The sequence below is a fragment of the Medicago truncatula genome, chromosome 5 (genome assembly GCF_003473485.1).
Source record: "Medicago truncatula cultivar Jemalong A17 chromosome 5, MtrunA17r5.0-ANR, whole genome shotgun sequence".
Taxonomy (NCBI): domain Eukaryota; kingdom Viridiplantae; phylum Streptophyta; class Magnoliopsida; order Fabales; family Fabaceae; genus Medicago; species Medicago truncatula.
Window position 1 is genome coordinate 3,773,694 of NC_053046.1, and position 23,317 is coordinate 3,797,010.

General features: G+C 33.8%; 3 protein-coding genes across 4 annotated transcripts; all 3 read right to left on the minus strand.

The window, feature by feature from the left end:
- Window positions 1-2,071: 2,071 nt before the first annotated feature.
- LOC25494526 (bifunctional adenosine 5'-phosphosulfate phosphorylase/adenylylsulfatase HINT4) lies at window positions 2,072-7,655 on the minus strand. 2 transcript variants are annotated; one of them, XM_039834058.1, is made up of 6 exons: window positions 7,505-7,655; window positions 7,376-7,422; window positions 7,118-7,194; window positions 6,952-7,018; window positions 3,887-3,964; window positions 2,072-2,484 (listed from the first exon to the last, which is right to left on the minus strand). In XM_039834058.1, the coding sequence occupies exons 1-6, from the start codon at window positions 7,586-7,588 to the stop codon at window positions 2,451-2,453; spliced, it is 387 nt and encodes a 128-aa protein (XP_039689992.1). In that variant the 5' UTR covers window positions 7,589-7,655; the 3' UTR covers window positions 2,072-2,450. The 2 variants fall into 2 exon arrangements, with proteins under 2 accessions (XP_039689992.1, XP_024639569.1); XM_024783801.2 differs by lacking the exon at window positions 2,072-2,484 and adding an exon at window positions 3,454-3,795.
- LOC120580473 (uncharacterized) lies at window positions 4,336-5,511 on the minus strand. Its single transcript, XM_039834059.1, has one exon. It carries the CDS (start codon window positions 5,282-5,284, stop codon window positions 4,673-4,675), a length of 612 nt encoding a protein of 203 aa, XP_039689993.1. The 5' UTR covers window positions 5,285-5,511; the 3' UTR covers window positions 4,336-4,672.
- A 1,135-nt stretch (window positions 7,656-8,790) lies between the features above and the next one.
- On the minus strand, window positions 8,791-19,814 carry LOC11442967 (chaperone protein dnaJ 13). Its single transcript, XM_003611256.4, has 12 exons — window positions 19,189-19,814; window positions 17,938-18,135; window positions 17,731-17,845; window positions 17,083-17,169; window positions 16,737-16,825; window positions 15,154-15,238; window positions 14,077-14,130; window positions 12,687-12,767; window positions 11,905-11,982; window positions 10,288-10,527; window positions 9,521-9,628; window positions 8,791-9,424 (listed from the first exon to the last, which is right to left on the minus strand). The coding sequence occupies exons 1-12, from the start codon at window positions 19,617-19,619 to the stop codon at window positions 9,368-9,370; spliced, it is 1,623 nt and encodes a 540-aa protein (XP_003611304.2). The 5' UTR covers window positions 19,620-19,814; the 3' UTR covers window positions 8,791-9,367.
- Between the last annotated feature and the right edge of the window lie 3,503 nt (window positions 19,815-23,317).

The following is a 23,317-nucleotide window of genomic DNA, read 5'->3' on the forward strand; positions in this document are numbered from 1 at the left end:
AACACACACTACATCTTAAAATTTATGATATAAAGTAGTAAAATAGTATTTATTGAATCTCATTAAAGTTCACTTTAGCAATAGCTTACACAAGATAGTACACACCTCTTAAACTAGCATGCTCATCCTACAAAGCCTAATTCATCTAGTCATTTGGAAATATTTACTTTAAATACTGTCCTGAACGCCAGTTGTTTTAATTTTTAACCACAAAATCTCACATTGTGGATTATCTTTAGTTTTGATTATTATTCTCAACCACATAATTGAAGAACTCTACCATTTTTGCTAAAAATGTTTCAACAGTTTCTGTTTTACAGCTGTTAGCATGTCCAATTGCCCATTATTTTGGAATTCATGATTATCGATACTTCCTTTCTTGTGAATCCAAAACTGTCATACTCGTTCTACTGGCACTTTTGAGGTTACGGAGTGCTTGCAAGATTTTTGTACACAAAGGTTTGTCTCGTTGGCATACTGCAAAATATCTTTGTAAATGTTCTGGCAAAGCATTTAAGATTGTTCTGCTAATATTACCCACGAAGATCTTTCACTGCTAGTGAAGTAACTTCCAATTTTGTAGAGTATATCCATAAAAATATAGTCGTAGGTTTGGCTCCATAATTTAATTTAAAATAATCACGAGCAGTTTCAATAGTTTTACACATCAATCTGCTCATTTTTCTTGTTTATTCACATTGAAAGATGTTGACATGTAGAAAATTCACATTGAAAGATGTTGACATGTAAAAAATGATAGCCTGGATATAGAAAACTACATGTAGGTTCAACAGTTTTGCACCAATCGGTTCATTTTCCTTGTTTATTCAATTTGAAAAATGTTAATTAACATATAAATGTGTAACCCATTTTTACACATTTTGGTCTCTAAATGTGTGACATCACGTGTCCATGTCAATACTTGGCATTAGAAAACAATTTTCTGTTTTAACTTTTTAAATTATAAAACTCTTACATTGTTTCTACTCTGTTTTATGTTTTAATATTTAAATAATTTCTACTTAAAACAAAACTATTATCATTTTTTTTAGAGGAACAATACTATCTATTATCATTTTTTCCTGTACAAACTTTGAAAATATTATCACGGTTTCCTGAAAATTAAAAGTAAAAGCGGGATGAAAATGTAAATGTTTTCTCAAACCAAACACTTGGTTTATCCAATGGATGTGTCTCAGTTGTTTAAGGAGTGAGTGATTTGCTTGTAGAATAATGTTGCATTTCTCTATCTGCGGCTTGGTGCTTAGAATACGTGAAGAGTTTTAAATTACAATCCAAACACTCGAGGGAAATCGGTCTCATAAGTCATAACTCATCTAAAGGATTGAAACTTGAGGAAATACTATGTAGAGTTACTAAGATGTCAAATAGATAATTTCAAATCTCAAGTTTAATTGTCTCCATTGCTAATTTTGGTGGGTTAGTTCATGCACATCAATCTGACTTTAAATGAGGCTCCCGCAAGTAAACAACGAGATTCAACCCTTTGGATTAGTCGATCATTTGATCGGATATAAAAAAAAATTAAAAAAATTGAATACACTAATTATGTTGTTTACGTTGTACATAACATCCTGATTTCTTGTATTCAATATGTGAACAAGATATTAGATACCTTCAAATCAGAGTAAATAATCATTTTTTTTTTTAATGGTTTTGCTAATGAGTGGCTTAAACACTCTTTAAACATTTTAAAATAATCAATTATTCTTTAAAAAAGTCAAATATTTCGATTTTCAATGCATTGAATATACATTTTTTTTCATAAATACTTACAATTTATGGATCTTTAAGAGTGTCCAGGAGATACTCGTTAGAATTTCCCTTTCTTAAATGGTAATACTTAATAAGCATTCTATCTTTCTAAGACATCAATACAACACGTAAAAAAAAATACTAAATAGTCTAATGCCACTATCCACTTGCAGAATACCCATTTAAAGCCAAAGTAAAGTTATATATAGACTAACCCACCTAAATTGATACCATGCAGAATCAAACTTGAGACCTAAAGAGTAGCACACTCCAAACTCTCAAACCAGCAATACTAAAGCCAACCAAGTGGGTTGGAGAAACAAAACCTTTAATAGCATGTTTGAATAACAGCCCTTGCTAGCGTCAAAAGATAACATTATTACCATCCAAGCAAAATCAATTTTTTTAACCTCTATTTCTCTTGGTTTCAATTGTTCAAATCAATTCTATCAAATTTTAGACAATTCAAGCAATAATCTAAAAGGTACAACCCACAATTAGGACATAACCCGTCCATACTGGAACTGCATGTCACAATCTCCCCCACTTCTCCTCCACTCCATTAGAGCCACTATTCCAATGGCGTATGTAATAGGCTCATAGAAAGAGACAACTAAAGAGAAAAACAGTTCATCTAAGTACTTTTTTGAATTCTGCTCTTTACCAAAACGGTTTTACTCATTCCCAAAGTAAATGTTCATATTATCCCTGCGTGAGTTAACATGTACTCCGTGAGTTAACTCACGCCAGTCATAAAAAAACAATTTTTTCACGGGAGTTAAGTCCCGCTAAACCACTTTCAGAAGAATACTATGATAGTGCATTTTCATAGTGCATTTGTCATACAAAGTAGAAGCTTAGTTTCATGTAACAAAAAGAAAAAAAACAAATGAAAAAAGGGTTCCTAGCTAGATAAGAAATTCATATGTGATAGCTTGAATTAAGAATATTGGAATCTAATGAAATTTATATGTAGAAGTTGTAGAAGAAACTTTATGATGAACTTGACTCATCTAATTCATCAGCTAACAACAAATTAATAATGCTTTTCTCCTTGCTCAGAGAAATCACGTGTGAAGAGTGGTGTGGACATCCTAGCTTGCGACACGAATTTGGAAGAAGAAGCATGCATATGTGACAATACATGACTGAGAATAAAATAGTAAATTCGGCTGCTTTTTGTTAGAGATGATGTCACATGAATATAAAAGTAACTAGAATTGTAGCGTGAGTTAACTCACGCGAGGTGTAAATGGCAACGTGAGTTAACTCACGCAATGTGTGTTAACTCACGTTGGCATTTGTACTAGCGTGAGTTAACATGAATAGGGTTATTTTGGTCATTTATTTTGGAAATGAGCGAAACCGTTGGGTAAAAGAGCAGAATTCTACTTTTTTTAGTGTTTATTGTTACTTTCAGCTTCATCCCCATGTCTGTGACAAAAACTAAAACTAAGCATGTGATTCTTAATAACACATTCCAAACCCAAGTCTCGAAGACAACTCACGTCTAGGTAACCAGAAAAGAATAAAGTGCAGTTGCTAAGTATCAGACTAAGATGTGTCTACTTTTCTCAAGTGTGACGAATTTCTTTAAGGCCGGAGAAAGTTGTCGATGCTAGTGAAAATAAGAAATGCATGATGATAATATATAGCAGTTATGTTGAAACTTGCAACTACGTCACAGGGATTGGTATTATAATATATAGCAGTTACTGTTATTATAGTTCTCCATTTGAAAGTCAAGTAAAGTATCATATCATGCATGATGATCTTAATAACTTGGATAACTGTAACTTTTGCTCACCAAAAGATCAAACTGAGGTGAATTTTAATGGGAACTGGTATAAATAAGCATCTTTCTGAAAATAAGAAATGCCAAGAATAACTTTATACAAAAATTTCACAATAATTTATACTTTTGAATGAACTTTGGGCAAAGGCTTTATCTTTTCCAGAAACTTCTCCGCTTCAATGAAACCAAGTGGTCCGAAAGACAAGTATTTTATACATCTCCATCTGCTTAAACTCATGAAGGGGCATTTTTAAGTATTCACACAGCATACATGATAATCTTAAGCAGGCGTATAGTAACCAGAAAGATTAATACCTGGGTGTATATGGTAGCGCCATACAATGGAGGTGTAGGTGGTTAACAGAATTCAGTGGAGGTTGATGAAAGCCAAATCTGTAAGAAATATGTCAGATAAAAAATCACATGGTCGTGTTTTGTTGAAGAACAGATATTAACTTCAGGTCAAAACAACATCCTGCTTTTAATGCAGTAGCTCCAGTGATCAATTATTGTTCTTGCTTCTCTAGTCATGGCATTAAGTCCTTGCTCAAGAAAATCAATTAAGTTTAGTAACCTAGGTTTCACTTGCGTATTCAAAGATAAATCTTATTTTTTAAATATCCTAATGTGACTGATGAATATAGGCAAGTCAAATTAGTATAAATGGGCAATCAATCTCCAATCTATCTTTATATGGCCCTTAATTTTTCAACACTCCTTTTCTCCATAGTTACCTTGATTTTTTTTTTTTTAAACAGCTTATATATATTAACACACCAAATTATACAAGATGTACAAAGAGGAGGGCAGCAAAACGCCAAAAATACACAGGGCCCAAAACAGATCGGTTACCCCATAACAGCCACCAAACCAGAAAAAAACAGCAGCCTAAAAAACACAGTAGCAGCAAAACACTGCTGAACCGCCCCACAAGCCACACCAAAAGTCCCAAACACCTCTAAAACTACCCCAGCTATATCAGTAAACATTCCTTGGGGTTCAAACAGCACTCGTAATAGAGGCAGGGAGAACTCTTTAATCTTGATCGCACCCAATTCCAAGAGAGCACCTTAATCTCATCAACAGTTTCTCCCGGATCTTTCACAAGATCGTTAAAAATCCTATCGTCCATAGGACAGCATGCCAAACCATCCAATAGCCTTTGCAAAGCCTTTTCTTCCCAATCTCCCCACTCCAACATTCAAAATGTTGAAACAAAGATTGAGGTGTAATAAAATTAATCTCTAACCACCCACACACCATTGCCCAAACCTTGAAGATCATATTGCAATGAAGGAAAAGATGCCCTGCTGTTTCTCCCACTTGGTCACAAAACACACACCTAACCGAGGCCTCCGGGGGTAAAATTCTCCGCCTTAAGAGGTTATCTTTGGTAGGGATCCGATCGAGAAGTAATTGCCAATAGAAAGCCACCACTTTGGAGGGTACCAGACTCTTCCACACCGACCCAAACACCATTTCTTTAGTTTCCAACAAAAACTCATGAGGCGACACCAATCCCACTAGAAACTCATAGGACGAGCTTACCGTAAATTTCCCTTCATCCTCCAACTTCCACCACCACGAGTCAACCGACACCGTTTTCACCCACCCCTCTACCTCCCCAAGGAGACTTTGAAAAAGACCCTCTTCCCACACAAAAAGGTTCCTCCGCGAAAGAAGATTCCAAGATCCTCCTTCAACGCCGTCCATCCAAACCTCCCTCACCGTAGCATCTTTTTGGCTAGAGATCAAGAAAAGTCTCGGGTATGTTAAACACAGAGCCTCATTACCTACCCAATGATCTAGCCAGAACCGAGTGTTCTCCCCATTCCCTACCTTCCTCACTACCTCCGTATTGAACCAATTCACCCCACCGCCCCTTCCAAGGACACAACATCCAACCACCACCTTGAAGCATATGATGGCCAAGAGTTTTCGCCCGGATTCAAAAGATAGTTAATTCGATTCCCATACTTACAACAAAGGACCTCCTTCCACAAAGCTTGATCCGGTTGAATCAACCTCCACCTCCATTTATCTAAAAGACTAAAATTCACCATCCTTATGTCTCTAACTCCCAAACCCCCCTAAGATCGAGGTAGGCATACCGTCGACCACTTTACCCAACAAACCTTCTTACCCCCCATCACACCTCCCCAAAGAAATTCTCTTTCAATTCTCACCACCGTCTTCCACACCTTTACCGGTAACTTGAAAAAAGAAAGGTAAAAAATTGGGATTGCATTCAACACCGCATTTAAAAGTACCACACGCCCTCCAAGACTTACATACTTATTGCCCCAAGAATTTAATCTCTGCCTGCCTTAAACAATCCAACAAGGGCTTCCAAGTAGACAACCTCCTCGGATTTGCTCCCACCGGTAAACCCAAGTATTTGAACTGAAGAGAGCCTTAACTTAATGTTCAACAAACATCAAGAAATAAAGCCTCAAATGTTTATGCATCGGCAAAAGGTTGATAAAAAGATATCTACATCTTCCAATATTTCATGCACATAGACAATCCCAATTCACATATAACACTCTATTGCAGCATACAAATGAGCTTCCCAATTAGTAAAGTGTTCTGCTTCATAGAAAGCTACTGATTATAGCCCGAGTTAAACAACTTTAACACAACAAAACAACATGGGAGCATATGGCTTTGCTAGTGGAAATCAGAATGTGACCAAGTTATATTTAGTGGTCATAGGACATGAGCATGAAACCAATGATGCAAGTTATAGTTGGTGGCAGCAATTTTGCGGTTGAATTCAGCATTCAGGATCAGCGTAATACTCCTTCCATTCTTTTTTTAGTTGTCGTTTATTGGGAAAAACCCATGTCCCACATCGGATAGATAAGACTCTTGAGAAGAGTTTATAAAGAGGAGGCAATCTTCACCTTACAAGCCGGTTTTGTAAGGATGAGTTAGGCCCCAAATTTCAACATGGTATCAGAGTGCTCGGCTACCTACCGATTCACGCACCAAGCCCAAAGAGTGATGGGCGTGACGAGGTGTATTGGGAAAAACCCATGTCCCACATCGGATAGATAAGGATGAGTTAGGCCCCAAATTTCAACATCGTTTTAAGGTTATTTACACATACCAAGAGAAAAACCAATAAATTTTACAGTATTACTTTTGATGGAATTATTTGTCTTTTTTCTATAATACTCTTAACTATTTATTATATCATTCTACCTATTTCTCTATCTCCAATAAATAGTTAAGGGTAGTATTAAAAAAACATTTGTTAATGTTGTATCGAACTCTGAAAACAACAAGTAAATAAAAATCATTTATGTACAAAAACGACGGTTAAAAAGGAACAAATAGAGTAATAAAGCAATTGCAGTTGTATATAACTCAAATACCTGTATTGCTTTGAGTGAGGTGCATCTCTGACTAATAACATTTTCCCCACATCTAACATATGACTCACTGTATAAAGAAGGCAAACATGAAATTGAACTGATCAGATTTGAAAATCTACACAAAAATTAATTGTGAAGTGGTTACAGATACAAGCTTATTATTTACCCAAAGAATAATCTTCAGTTCTTCTCTGAAGATCTTTAACAGTAGGAATGTGCTCCACAGGAACCACTAAGTAATGCCTAAAATTTGCCAAGTTCAAATTGATCACCTCAATAAGTTGATTTTGAATAGACAAATTATTTTGCAGCTTATGGCATAAGCGTTTATGAATAAGTCATTTCTATAACACTTTCAATTATGAAATTGATACAGAATCATATCGGAATCGAAGGTTAAGGTATGATTAAGAATTGGAAATACCTGAAAGCAGATGGATTAATATCCCGAAAAGCAACAACCTTATCATCCTGTAATTTGAGATTTGGAAAGTTAGAAAGAAAAGAGGAAACAGAAACAACAAAATTGAAAGATAAACACACGAAGACTAACAGAGTGGAGAATGGTATTGGAGTTGGATTTGGTGGCTATGTTACAGAAAACACACGACCCTGTCGCTGCAATCATTCCCGCCATTGCCCATAAACATACAATACCTCTTCTTTTACTACCTTTGCTTTGTAATTACTCCCCATATTACTGTTATATTATAACCAAAATTTTACTTTTACTTTTACCGTTGAATGAATGTATATAATCTATATTATAAATCCGATATATTTTTTATGCAATGAATTTAAAATGGGAAATTTTATTTATAATAATGATGGAAGAGTAAATAATTTTACTTGTTTTATATAATTAATGTCTCGTAGACATCAGTTTAGGAATCAAAAATAAATATTGAAAATAGCTTCTTCTTTTCGTAAAAAAAACATTTTTTTTACACTTTTAAAAGTTTTTTTTTTTGGGTCCAGTAGCCTAGTGGATATGGCTAACTGAGCTAAGCTCACGGGGACTACACTTTTAAAAGTTTAACTATACAAATTTTAAACTATTTTTACTATATATTTTTTTATGATGGTCGGAGTTAGAACTCCGGACCTTGCATATATCATGTATTGTTCATATCAACTGAACTAAACTCACGATGACTATTTTTACTATATTTTTTATCTTAACTTCGACTCTAGAGACATTTGTTAGCATTTTTTTTAAAACAAATCAATTTTTTAGAATTTGTTCTGAAAAAATTATGCGAGAAGAGATTAACTCACTTAACATTAAATTAAAATTTGTTATTAATTGTTAGCTATTACGCAGAATCAAAGCTTGTTGTGAGTTCTTTTGTAGTCGATTAGGAAGGTATGTATCTGATCATTTTTTCTTCTAAAATTCATTCTTGCTCAACCCTTATGGCTAAAATTTCGTCCAATTTACACCGGTTTAAAAATTGCTTTGCAGATTAGGTGTATTCAGAAAATTGTAGTTGATTCAAATTCAGTAGCAGGAAGTCTCGGTGTTGAAAATGTGTAATACAAGTCATCCTTGGCAAATGATTATTTCCAGCTTGGTGGGTTGCTCTAAAAAATTTATGACTATTGAATTCATATATTTGATACGTATATACTTAAAAGTGAAAACATACCATTTTAAAAAAGAACAATTTTATATGTAACCTTAAACATTCAACCAACCAGCTAAGCATAACTTATTTTTCCACGGAACAAAAATAAAGATAGAAACGGGGCTTTAAATAGATACGGTGTTTCTCCACGATGTAATGCATGAAGTGGCGATGATATGATATATATTACAAAAAGATTACTCAGACAACATTAAATCCTTATTTCGTTGTCATTCACGAGCCAACTAGAAGTTGCATTAGACGGTAATCAAGCCTTTTGATTATCAAGCTACAAATGTAAAACCAGTGCCTTGGCTGATAAAAAGAAAATGAAGTGAACCGATACAAAAATGTCACGGCACTCGATGTTATCCCCGGTTGTTATAGTCACTTTTGGTGTATCAACTACCAACAACAAACCTAAATGAAAATTACAGCCATTGGGCAAGAATGAACTTATATGGTTGGGCAAATGCAACCAATGAACAATAAAAGGAACATCACACAAAATTGCGGTACAGTCAGCAGGGTTAACACAGCATAGAGCACAACAGTGTGACAAATACTACGATGACATCCTAAAACGCCCTTATTTCATCATTTGCAAGGCGTAACAGAAGGAAAAGACTAAGTAAGCTAAAAAATTAAAGATACCACTGGCCTGAAAATTGTAGATTGAAGGTACCTCTTGTAATTCCATCTAACAGTACAAAATAATTTACCTCAAGTATGTAAACATGGCAAAACTGCAGGGTAACAATGATATAAATGTGTATAGTACTATTTGTTTATATCCTGTGGATGCCCTGGGGTATCACTAATTCTTCATAGTCACCAACCAATACCTGTTTAAAAGAATTTAATTAGCCCATACAACCAACCAGATACAAAAGGTTTATACTCCGAACTTTTTAAACAGTAACAAGAGCAACAGCTAATACCTTGTGTTGATTGCCTGCATGAGCGTACTCTACATACAACAATTTAGTTTCTCCTGGACAAGGATCACAAAATCCCATGATTCCTGATTTCTTTACACCTTCGTGAAGCTGCATCAATAAATAGGAAGTTGATTATTTCACGTGTGCTCCCAAAACTAAATTTTGGCAAAGTTACAATATGGCCTCAGAAATATCATTAAATAGGATTTTACTGGATTAATTGCTCAGAATTCAGCCTTTAATTCACACAAGTAGTAGCTTTTGTTACAAAAAATATACAAGTGGTAGCTTCTGGGTGAACTCTCTAACTTGAAAGACCTTTCAAGTAGGTTTTTGCATCTTTGCGATAAAGGAAGGTTACAGTGTTGATTAATTGTCTAAGACTTCGGAGTTGAGTTAAATGAATTGGTCAACAAATACATGTATTGAAAAATGAAAACCCAACTTTACCACATCTTTAGAACATAAATCTCTTTGACGTAAAACTTAAGGTTCAGAAATTTAATGTCAGTCCAAGAAATTAAACAGAAAAGTATAACCCTATACTTAACTTTCTATTACTGTCTCCAATCACTATCTCAAAATTTCAATTTTAACCCATCATGCCTAATCAAAGGAGTTTGCTGCACATTATTTCATTCCATCCTATATATATTGCATTATCTTTATTCATGTGGATAAGCAGAACAATTAACTGTTGAAAACTATCAAACTTGGTGATTAACATACATCAAGAATAACTTTTGAGAGAAAGCAAGGAACCATACCTTAAGTTGACCAGAATCATTAACTAGAAAATTCAGAGGTGTTGTAACATCAATGACTCCTGAAGTAGATTCAAAACTTGTTCCATTTGACGAATACAAGTTGTTCAAAATTGTATCACTTCCATATAGTGCTTTCATAATAACCAGTCCGCTCGTTTCTAATTGCTTGTTTCTTTTCCTATTAGCCACATTTTGTTGTAATTTCTGAGCTTTTTCTGCTGCTGCCCTTGCTTCTTGAACCTGCACAACCAGGGAAGTAGAGGAAGGGGGTGTTAAGTTAACTCAATATTATTCACCAAAAACAGATCTGATATGTCTTCTATAGAAGACATGTAACTTCTAACAAGTGGAACAAAATGCACGCATTTATGCAGACAGGAAATAAATGAGAAAACTTGTATAAGTCCAGAAAACGGAGAAAAACTCATTTGTAAGCCTCATGATTAGGACTTAAACTGAATTTGTATTTGACTATTTGATATCGCAGCCAAGAACTAAAACGAGGCATTTGGAGTAAACGTATTCTAGCTCCCTCTGTATTTTGGGCTAATGCTAGATACCTAGATATGAAATGAAAGGGGAACTAAAGGCCACTGGCTGTACAATTGAAAATTTATAAAGATTCACCATCCAAATAGGCATTGAACTTGTGACTCGCAGGAAAAAATCTTATTGTCCAACTATAGACTTGTTTGGAGTGAAATAGGATGTGTTAAGTAGTAATGGATTTCAATCAGGGATTTACAGGCTGGCATCTTACATTCAAGCAAACAGGCATCATACATACTAATGTGGTGTTGTAAAAAAGGTGGGGGCAGAATTTTGACAGACTGCCATACAATGGCGGTAGCATATTGGTTTTCACATGGCATGGCAGACACGATGAAGTTGGGTGTGGCCATGGCGGAAAAAACTAAATAAAAGAGAGAGAAAACTGAGATTGGGTCTTGAGACCTGACCCAAACCCAGGCCCACATGTTTCTTTTTTACTAGAAACCCAAATGAGTTAAAAACCCTAAAAAACAAAGGCTGTTTATGTTAAAATTTACATCTCAAATTTCTTAAAAAAACATTTACATCTCAACTTCTCGTCTCTTCTCATTCATTGCATCTCAACTCTCTTCTCTCTTCACCTCCGACAACCACCACCGCACTACGACCACAGCTATGGTGACCACGACCATTCAGGAAGTGTTAACCTTTTTCCGTTTGTTTAAATATTTCTTTCTTCCTCCTTTTTCTGTGGCATTTTTTCCCAATTATAAAATAAAATGTCTGTTCCTTTTTCATTATTTATTAAATATTGGTTTTCTTATATATTGGTTTTTCAAATCTTTAATATTTATTTGCTTCATTTTGTAAGTTGTTAATATATTCTGTTAATCTAATTCCTGATATAGTATTTTTTTCGGTTCATTATAGGAAGGTGTGCCTGTATCATGCATTGACAAGTAAATCCCAAATTATTAAAAGTGTATATGAACGTAGTTATCACACAACCAGAAAATATAGGACATCTAACATGAGTAGAGTACAAGTTACACAGCAGAAACAACAACACACAAGTATAGAATCCTAACACCACTACTCGGTTAATAGCATATTAATCACCCATACCTGGGTAGAAGTTTTTCCCTCCTTCTCTAGAGCCTTCTGCTTATTCCTTTTACGGTAATACGGTTTAATGACAAATTTCTGCAAACACAACTCAAATATTAGAAGTGCATCTCTGAGAAAAACAGGTTAAATGCTAAATATTAGGAACATGTCACCAAACTGTTCAACAAATCAAACAAGTGCATATATCATATTAACTAAAAATAGTAGTTATCTTGATTCTTCATATGGTATTTCTGCACCAGAAATATTTTGTGATAAAAAGTGGTGATCAAGATTACTGTAACTAATGGCAAAACAAATGGCAATAGTAAACAATATAAATGTGGCAGCAAAAATAGCTGACAACCTTGTGAACTAGAAAAGGTACACTCATAATTTAGAAAGGGAAAATTATTAGCAGGTATGCAGCTAGCTATATTCTTCGATGATGTAAGTTGTGCATGTTATTTTGTTCCCATGGAGACCATTGCAAGTGCAACCATATAGATTTTAATTAATGTGTGTTGAAAACTAAACTCTAAATAACCAAAATTCACCCTGCTGAATATTGATGATAACTTATTTGGATTCACTCCTCTTCAGCTAAAGGGAAATTATGGGATCAAATTATCATTGTAAAGAGGAAAACAAGTGAAAAAATTTCCTCTTAAGGAAAATACTAACAATAACCTGAATGAAAAATATTTATAGGTCTGCCCAAAATAAACAGTCAGATAGCACTGACAATACTTGAACGGTTCAACAAGTAGGTTATCAACGTAAAGATAACATGAATTCACCTTCAGAACAAAGTAAAAAGATGCTGGAATAACTAATGCTCCAGTAGCAAACATAGGGTTCAAATGATTCGTCAGCAAAACCTGCAAGTAATAATACATAATACATATATAACAAGTAAGAAACAATGCAAGTCAAACAAGCAAATTTAAATTGCTGCACTGTATGAAGATTATAAAAATGTATACATTTTCTAAATTATTTTTTCAGCAATTACATTAGGTTTCAAGGTAATTACAGTACCGAAGTTCACAAAGGAAGCTAAACAAAGTAGGATAGTCAAAATCAATATTCTATTAACAATAGTAATAATAGTAAGTGTAAATTACACTCCTCTACCCGAAGAGATGCTTAAATTAACTACCCTCCCCTCTTATGTTAAAATATACACCCCCTCCCTTCTTATGTAAAACATATTAGAGAAAATTAGAGTTCACTCCCCTGAGAGAAGTTTGAATTGCATTCCCCTCCTCTTTTAAGTTAAAATCTACACTTCCATCCCTTAATAAAAACTTACGTCCATTTTAATATATCAAACCTGTGATGCAATTATTTCTTTAATTTTGGACAAATTACTAAAGCCGGATAAAAGAAAAACCTATTTAAAATAAAATTGTATAGGCTTTGTCTCACATACACAAGTAAAATGTCTTGCACCATGCACAAGTGTTCTTTTCACCATTGGATCAACAAGTCATATCATATCTCATTTGATCTAATGGTGGGATTGGTCCAATGGTGAAAACTAACTTGTGCATGATGCAAGACTTGTTTCACTTGTGCACCATAGAATTGGCCGAATTTTATATTCTAAAATCATTAAACTAACAATAAAATTTTCAAAGAAATGGAAATTAATTTCTTAAATGGTGACTTAAAGTTTTATTTTGGACATAAAATGGTGGCTTAAAGTTAATTGCTATCATGTACCAAAAAGAAGTTAATTGCTGTCATAAAAATTAAATATGTGTTACACTTCAATCCATTTTTATGATAGCAATTAACTATTTTTTTGGGAGGATAAAATATACACTACCCTCCCTTGAGAAGTAAAATGGTGGCTTCAAGGATCTCTTAGGGGAGGGGAGTATAATTTACTCTAATAATAATAATAATAATAATAATAATAATAATAATAATAATAATAATAACAGTAATAATAAAATGAGCTCCTCAACTAAATAACCTATCTCATTTCTGGTAATTGGTTATATAGCTAGTCTAATAAGGCATACTGCATAGTTCAATATTGACAGCCCTTTAGAGCATATCTTAAAAATCAGAAAGAAATTACACACAAACCATCATATATAAAACACCTGAATAAAAGTCAAATCCCAAAATGGTGTCTAGCATCTATTAGGTTAAACATGTAAAGAAGACTCTTCTTACAGGAATAATCAACTTCTGACCCCCACGACAGAATTCAAATCTCCAGGAAATACCCTGAAAAGGTTAAATAAATAGTATGACAGTTTATACAAGAAATCATTAACAAAGGGGAAAAGGCAACATCTGGCATTGAACCCTAAAGTGTGGGGATGGGAGGTTTCCTAAAGTGTAGGGAAGAGAGGATCATGAAATGGAATCTCTAAATTTCCATAGGTGGAAACTGGAAACAAGGAACCATCAATGTGACAAATTAAAAATATAATATGGCCTAATTCAAACTTTGGATGGGTTATTTTAAGAGGAAAAGTAATTTTCTGGACCATTAAAGTACCATATCCCAAATAAACTTTTGAGTAGTGATATTTGTACAACCATTTTGGACAGCCTTCTTTTTCTCTCTTTTTATTGGTCAAAAACAATAGAGAGAATAAGAACATAATGTGAGTATGAGAGAGAGGGTTGTCAAAAAGTTGTCACAAAATGGTTGTACAGATATCATTTCTCTAAACTATTTTATGATTGGACCTAGAACTTAAAAAACTGCATAGTATTTTAGAAGGGTATTTTAACAGGTAGAATCCCAGAAATCATGTCGGACTTTTAGTATGGTGAAGAAAAGGGGGGTGAAATAGCTAATCTAAGTCCCTCCAAATTTATATGGGTCCCGCATGATTTGGTGGAACCAATGTGAATTTTAACCAATCAAAGAGTATGTGTTAGAAAAGGGGGAGCATTGGCGCAACAGTAATGTTGTTCTCACGTGACTGAAAGGTCACAGGTTTAAGTCATGTAAACAGTCTGTGTAAAAAAACAGGGTAAGGCTGTGAACAATACACCAATTGGTGGGACCCCTTCCCGGACTCTGTGTATGTGGGAGCTTTAGTGCACCGGGCTGCCCTTTTAAAGGGTGTGTTAGAAAGTGTATGTTAGAGAGTGTGTTGCTCTTGATTTTAATTTAAATAGTAACAGTTAATAAAAGATTTTCATCCTAAGCCTAAACTGATTTAATTAATCATGGAAACGAAAACATGAATGGTAAACACGGTTGATTGTTAAAGAAATCATTAAATGCATTACCTGAAGTCCTACTACATACAACCAGCGCACAGTACTGAATTTGGATAACTTCCTTCCTCCACCAACTTCCATCTCAATGGAAGAACTAAAAGTTTAAATGGTTTAATGTCAAATTCAAATAGCATACAAATCCAAAAACTTAACGTCAATGAGTAACCAAAATATATGGTGACTACACTATGCTAACGATCATGCAAAATCAGCTTTAGTGATCATCAAAGAGCAGTAGATTCAACTAAAATTAGCATTTGAGTGATTCTAATCACTGTTTACGGCATATCTAAAACCATTCTAAATATTCAAATTTACTGTTACCAAGATTTTCCCAAGTAGGTGGGGTCCGATACAGGACCAGATAATGCCATGACCACCTATAGGCTATCAAGTATTTAATTTAAAAGATATATCATTTATCTATGGGTCTCTCTTTAAGGTTTGGAATATAAATTTTCTTAGTCTCCAACATTTCTAAATTCTAACTATTGACCTGTCCAGTCTAAATTTCATGTTTAATCTAGTCAACTCTCCTAAGTAGTGCTTCCGTGGGTCTTCTGAACACATGCCAAACCACCTAAGATGAGACGGTATTATCTTTTTTACAACTGTAGCTACCTCAATTCACAATCTTACTTTTTATTGTGTAATCACTTATTCATTGCAACGTTATCATCTTTGTAACATTTTAAAACGCCTTGTGGAGTTGTATACTCTCCAATTTTTACCTCCACTGAAATTTCTTCTCTTGCTAAATTTTTGTTCCATATGCTCTATTTTACTTCAACCTAGACAACAGACATGTTTCCTAATACCTTTATCAATATCTTCAAATTTCATTAATTAATTCTTTTGACTCTCCACACTACCATCTGCAAAAAAGCAGTTACCATGACACCATCTCTTATATATGTTGAATGAGATTCCTCAATAGAAAAATGTTCAATAAAACCACTGCTTTAAAGAATCCGAATGCAGCAGCTCAACACTTTATCCTGGCCTTTCCCTTTCAATTTAATTCTAATCAAAAGAAAAAAAATCATCCTTTCATTTTGATTCCCATAAAGAGGAAAATTTCCTTCTTTGAGAGATATTAGATGTCATCTTTTATATTTGCGCAACAAGAAAATAGACCCCAGCATAAAAAATAAAAAAAAATAGATGATGTATGGAATGTCAGTGGCTAAGGAACCTCTTATTATTCAACGTTAAGGGGAACTGAAATATGCAACCATTCCTAATCAATTCTCCAAAGGAGGTGTTGACTAGATGGATCAACTAACCCTATTGAATGCAATCTACAGCAATAACTTCTTTTTTATAAATATACCATTAAGATAATAAAGAAGGTATGAACCATGGAAACGAGTAAAATTAGTTGGATTTCGAGTCAATATTCAACAAACAAAATATTTATGTTATCAAGTATCCACAATAGACCTTTGCCAACAATACAGTGACATTGCAAGCGTTTAGTCACCAAAATCTAAGCACGATGGTATGGTATACCATTCCCTCAAAATAAAAACAAAGAGGAGACTTGGAAACAGACACCCCAGCTAAATTTTCAGCTAATCAGATTTGCATACCTCCCAAATCTTCCTCCAATGCAGCCATGAGATTTAGAAGAAAAGCGATGAGTATACCGAGCTGATGTCTCGAAAGGACCTGTGCCGAGCTAAAGGAGTTGAGAAAGAATTTAGTATAGGAAAAGATAAAAGGTATAAACTTTTCTATACAGATTAGCAACATCTAAGACCATTATTCTAAAAATGGAAGCACATGATCTGTCACTTTTTTCTCTCTCCTTTTCAGAGTAGAATGGAAGCACATGTACTGGAAATTTTACTACCATATACTGGACAACTTTTAATCAATATATGGTAGTAAAATTTCCAGTACAGATGACTGATTTTGCAGAAAATAAAGAAGTACCTTCACTTCTGCAGTGGCAGTCCTTCTCTCATCTTCTTTCTTCCACCCTACAGCTACAGATGGTTGTGATCCCAACATGAGTTGTATCTGAAATACACGTGAGAAGAACGTATCACAGATAGAGAATATTCCAAATCTGTTTCATAATCCCTGAGGCAACAAAAAGCCCAACTCACCAATGCTTTGAATTGGCCAACACTTATATGAGCAAATTCTGGCGCAAATTATATTTTAAGGAACTTGGCTAGATAAAGTACCAAACATACAAACTTTGTTGAAACTCATCTATTACAAGGTCGAAAATATGCCCCCACATTTAGAAATTCTAAACCATGCATACAGATCATTCATCTGTTCCCTTGAATTTAGTATGTTGCTTATATAAAGTAGATCCTGGTTTTCTGGTTCAGAGTCAGATGCAGTGGACACTATCTTGATATCAACAAACCTCAAAGTAAAATTAATTAATTCCATAGTTATTGTTAAATCGATTTTATTTTAAGCTGATCTATGCATATCCCCACAATGTTATGTACAATTTTTCATTTTTTTATGTTGTCAACCTACATCCCAAGTTTGTATCCGTGTGCACTAGATATGATGACACCATAGATAGGAAAGAAAAGTTCAAGGCATAGAAGAGCGTACATGTCCATTTGTTGTTTCTGACAGTTGGCGGGTCCATGCATTAGAAAGATTCAATGAACCATCTCTCAAAGACATTGATAATCCTGCTGTTGCAGATGAGTGTGATGATATAACGCTGGGGAATGATGCACGAGAAACACATAAATCATCACTAGGACTGACAAAAGAACACTGTTCAAATAGATTTGCAGAAAGCAAATAACCAACCGTGATGTCTGCACTCCAATTAGTGAACGTAAACCGGCTGAAGCAATAAATTCTATTGACGAAGCCTCGGAAAGTTGATGACTTAATACAACATTAGCAGCTCCACCACCTTGATGTCCTTCAACTGCTAAATTGCCGCCAATCCCAACAACATTTCGTTTTGACAATTGAGACTGAACTTCACTCGTCATTGCCATTCTGATGCTCAGAAACATCACACACAAAAACATCAACATTCAAATGAAATCCTAAGGATGGGTATCTCAACTCAACACATGCATCGCAACAAGAAGCAATTATTTAACTGTCAGGAACATTTTATTTTTTTAAAATAATTGAGGAAGGGGAAACTTTTTATTTATAAAAGTGGCATTAATGACCATTTTAAATTGTCTTAGGTGGAATTCGAACTCTGTCCCTTGACATTACAAAGTCAAGCTACCATTGAGCTGACACCTCTTGGACCACGAACATATTTCTATGAAAATTCAATCAAGAACACAGGGCATAATATCATCCAGGAGACTTCAGTTTTTATCCATCATTGCTTACATCAACACTCAAGTTCCAATATCTATAAACCATTGCAACAAGGTATGCATTTTTAGCAATACATACACACACACACACACAACAACAACAACAACAATCAGGCTTTATCCCACTAAGTGGGGTCGGCTACATGATTAAAACGATGCCGCAATGTTCTATAATATCCATATCCAGTTCATTAATCCCTAGACTTTTCTTAATAGTTTATCTTATAGTTTTTCTAGGTCTTCTTCTGCCTCTAGTGATTTGACTACTATCCATTTAATCTACAACTCATTAATCGCTAGTCCTTTCTTAGTAGTTTCTCTTATAGTTTTTCTAGGTCTTCTTTTGTTGCTAACTTATCCGCTATCAACTACAAGTTAGCTTATCTGCTATCCGCTATAAGCTCATTCACTATCAACTAGATTATCAGTTATCAGTTATTTTTAACAGACAAAACTTAAAACAATTCCAACAAAAAGGTATGCATTTTTAGCAATACACACACACACACACACACTTAAAAACAGTAAAGTTATCAGCTGGTTCAACAACTAATTTTACCAAACACTACCATTTCAATACTCTAGCTTGTCCGCTATCAACTACAAGCTAGCTTGTCAGCTATTAGCCTAAACTCATCCACTAAATAGTACACACACGTTTCAAAAATTAAAAACAATAAAGTTATAAGATGAACAAAGAGAAATATCATACCCTCTAAAGAGACCATCACCATCTAAATACTGCGGCATGGACAAATTAGCCAAAATCGTCCCGGAAGACTGAAAATTAGCCACCATCTTCTCATGTTCCCTTCTTCTCTTCAACCTCTCCAACTCGGCTTTAATCTCTTCAGCTCTATCCAACCTGGAACCAAGTTCCAAACCAGATTTCAACCCTTCCATACCATAAATATCATAAACCTGTCTCTTATTCGGATCTGAAAGAATCTCATAAGCTTCACAAACTCGTTGAAAATTCTCAGTAGCAGCATCTTTCATGAGAGGATTTTGGTACTTGTCTGGATGATAAGCTTGTGCCCATTGACGATAAGCTTTGCGGATTTCTTCGTCGGAGGATTCGGGTGAGAGGTTGAGGATTGCGTAGAGTTCACGATTGTCTTGTTCTGAGTTTTGTTCCATCATTGGGATGCGATTGAGAGAGTAATGGAGAATTTGGGAGAGGGTTATTAGGGTTTTGCAGAGAAATTGTGAATTGCGAGGGTTTAAGGGTGAAGGGAACTTTTTGCTTACGTCACTAATGTTCCGAGACAAAACATTCAAGGTACAGTAGTCCGCTCTCTTCCTTGGAGAGTCGGAAAATGTTGTGAGTAGAAAATAAATAATAATAAATAAGTAAATAAAATAAAAACGGTTTGGTATCGAATACCTATCTCTTCAAATACTATGAATCAAAAAAAAAAAAATACTCTTCGAAAATATTTGCGAATATGTATCCACAAAAGTATTAAAATTAATTTTAAAATTTTTAAAAAATAAAAAAATTTAGTGAACATATGTAGAATGTTTCACATATATACGCAAATATTTAGAAGATATTTCACAAATATATATCTTAAAAAAGATGAAGTGTGGAAAAAGGTGAGACCATATTAAAATTTAATGGTCACTATAAGATAAAATATTTAGAATTTTGTTTTTAGTCCTATAAAATAAAATTACATTTTTTAGTCCTTCTGACATTTTCCTTAAGCATTTTAGGGACCAAAAATATTGACAGAAATTTTTTACATGGACTAAAAATGATGATTGAAAATTTTTATAGGGACCAAAAATGCTGACGGAAAATTTATAAAGACTAAAAAGTGTGATTTTATTTTGCAGGGGCTAAAAACAAAATTCTGAATATTTACAGAGACTATTTGCTAAATTAATCCAAATGAATATGATTTAATTTAAGATGTAGATAGGTAAAGTTGTCCCTTGATGAATCAAACTTAAAAGCTATATAATTTATGAATGAATGTAATGGAAAAAAAAAAAAAAAGAGACTCGGTCGGTTAAACAAAATTTGTTTTTTTTAACAATCAAACAAAATTTGTTTTGACTTAACTTACTTTAATGATGATTTTGTCATATATTAATAAAGAATAATAAATGCAGATTTTTTCTAAATATTTCTTTTTGGTCTTGCAGCCTTGTGGTTAGAGCTCGCAGAATTTGATTATGGAAAAATAGAGTGTTTGGGGTTCGAACTCTGACCCATGCATATAATATACAATATCCTACCAAATGAATTAAGTTTACGGAATAAATATTTTATACGTATACAAGTTTGATTATAAATCTTTTTATTAACGTATCTTAGTCATTTCATACATAATAAATCTTTTATAAATCGTTTTTTAATTTCTTTTTCTTACCTGCAACAAAATTATAAGATGATTTTTCAAAGCAAAAATTTGCCAAGCAACCTCTCAGGGAAAACATATTTGAAGTTAAAGTATTTTTTTATATCTCGTCAATAGACTTATCTTTATCAGTTGTATCGACTTTATTCAACATCTCGATTATTACGTTTTCTATATCTAGTATAACCATTTTCATCAATTGTAGTGTTGTAAACTAAAAGCGTTTTGGGTAGTCTTTGGAACATTTATCATAATTCATGCATGGTGATCTCTGATTAATTTATCCACAAGGTTCGTGCATCATCAATGACATGAGTGCCTCTAACAATTTCGAATATCACTTCATACAAAAAAGAAAGTTGTGTTTCTGACATCAAAAGTTTTCTAAAGACATAAGTAAAATATTAAAATGCCCTCAACGGTAGTTAACTACCATGGAGAATCCGACGGTAATTAACTATCGTTGAAGACCCAACGATAGTTAACTACCGCTAAAAAATTGTTATTTTATTTACAATTCAATAATACTTAGCAAAAGGCTCAGCATTTTTCCTTATCACTCAAATTGTAGATTACCACCGCCACCAATGATCCCTTAATCTCACCATAAATTTTCCCACGTTTTCTTTATTATATTTTTTTGATGTAGAATCCAAATTGAGTTTTTCAGTTTAAGATGTTATATTGTTTTCTACTCATAGAAGATCTTATAAAATCTTCAATATAATTTGAAAAAAAAAAATAGTAAGTGAAGCACCTAAGATAACATATCACCGTCATAATCAAACCACATCCTTTTCTTTTTCTACTCAAACTTTTGACTCAACCATGAAAACCCATTTTCCTTCGGCGCAAACTCAAACGTCACAACCTTGAACTATGATCCATGAATTCGTAGGGTGTTAGAAGAAGAAATGGCCGATAATAAACGTTAGTGATTTATGGAAATAAGAAATTGACTTATTTATCAAATCATAATAGCTAGCCTGTTATGAATAAGGAACAACCGAAGAAATGAATTGTAAACAGAAAAACAATTTTTCAGCGGTAGTTAACTACCGTTGGGTTCAGCGGCGGCGGTTAACTGTCGGCGGTTTGCCCAACGGTAGTTAACTGCTGCTGGGACATTTACGTATTTTACTTATGTCAATAGGAAGTATTCATGGTAAAAAAACAAATTTTTACAAAAAAAATATGTGCATGTGAAAGGTATCTTTTCGCAGTTCAATTGTTTACATCTAAAAAACAAATAAATTATTCGTACAACATCCAAAGACGACAATATAATAAAGAAATATAAATATGTAATTAACACGACTCTTGTCGGCATCAAATTTTCCAAAAAGTTCACCTTTTTCTCAAAGCATCCATCAATTGATCCAACTTCACTTCAAAGATTGCAGATAATATCATGTTCTTCGTTCGTCTTTAAACCATGGATTTTGATAAAATATTGTACTTATCTCCAATTCGAATCACGCGTAATAGTGATGAAGAGATTGGGATAATCATATGAAAGATTATCAATATTTTATAATCAAAGTTGATAGTATTATTTTATAATCAATATTTGTCACACCCTGTATTTCTAACATATGAAAGATTTGAATCTCTAACATTGTGTAGCAATCCACAAAGAAATGTTGGAATAGTCTTCTGAAGTGTACAATGTTACCATACTTAACATGTTTATTGTCTTGAATCCTGTACAAAATGAATACCATCAAAGCAACCTTTTTCCTTTTACGTTCAATATTCTCGTGGTCTTCTAATCTAATTTTTATATCTACATGGTATCCATCTCCACCAAAAGAAAACAACAATGGATATTGAACTGACATAGATGAAACATATGTCTCATAAATTCGTTCGAACTCCCCACAAAAATCTAAACAATAAGCTCTCGACTATTAGTGTTACAACTTCATCACACGTAATAAAATTATGTGTTCTAGAAACCTTCAAACGGTTTGCTAAATAGTTTGATATAAAATTGCTGAATAAAATTATGTGTTCAACGTGATCCTTAACGTCATCGCCACGTGGGTAAAACCATGTCAACTCAATGATGAAGTGGGGCCAAGGACCTTTTTCAAACAATTTTTTTTTTTTGCAGGGATGTATTTGAAAGTTTTTTTTTTACAGGGACGAAAATCAAAATTTGATCAAATTACTAGGACGATTATCATATTTAAGCCTAAAATTAATCATTTTGAATAATAAGTTAAATACCAAAATAACTTTAAAAACTATTATACTTGAAATACTTCATTCTATCTATCTTTGGCCTTATTGTGTGTATATATACAGTTGTGTGAATTAATGGCGTAGAATTAGAATCCAACATCAGACTACCCATGCGATGAAAGTTTTGACCATTAAGAACGAACTATGATAGTCCATCTCCATCGTTTATTGTGTGTTCAATCATATTTTCCATCAATATGAACAAAAACATATTATTGTAATCCC

What these genes read in the sequence shown, in the direction of transcription:
- LOC120580473 (XM_039834059.1), bottom strand. Translation starts at nt 5,284, where the DNA reads ATGGACGGCGTTGAAGGAGGATCTTGGAATCTTCTTTCGCGGAGGAAC.
- LOC25494526 (XM_024783801.2), bottom strand. Translation starts at nt 7,588, where the DNA reads ATGGCGGGAATGATTGCAGCGACAGGGTCGTGTGTTTTCTGTAACATA. An exon ending in CCTCACTCAAAGCAATACAG is followed by an intron (nt 3,965 to 6,951) that starts GTATTTGAGTTA and finishes TATTTCTTACAG; the next exon opens with ATTTGGCTTTCATCAACCTC. An exon ending in GCGCTACCATATACACCCAG is followed by an intron (nt 3,796 to 3,886) that starts GTATTAATCTTT and finishes GAGTTTAAGCAG; the next exon opens with ATGGAGATGTATAAAATACT.
- LOC11442967 (XM_003611256.4), bottom strand. Translation starts at nt 19,619, where the DNA reads ATGATGGAACAAAACTCAGAACAAGACAATCGTGAACTCTACGCAATC. An exon ending in CTGCCACTGCAGAAGTGAAG is followed by an intron (nt 16,826 to 17,082) that starts GTACTTCTTTAT and finishes CAACTCCTTTAG; the next exon opens with CTCGGCACAGGTCCTTTCGA. An exon ending in ATTGGAGGAAGATTTGGGAG is followed by an intron (nt 15,239 to 16,736) that starts GTATGCAAATCT and finishes TTAAACTTTTAG; the next exon opens with TTCTTCCATTGAGATGGAAG.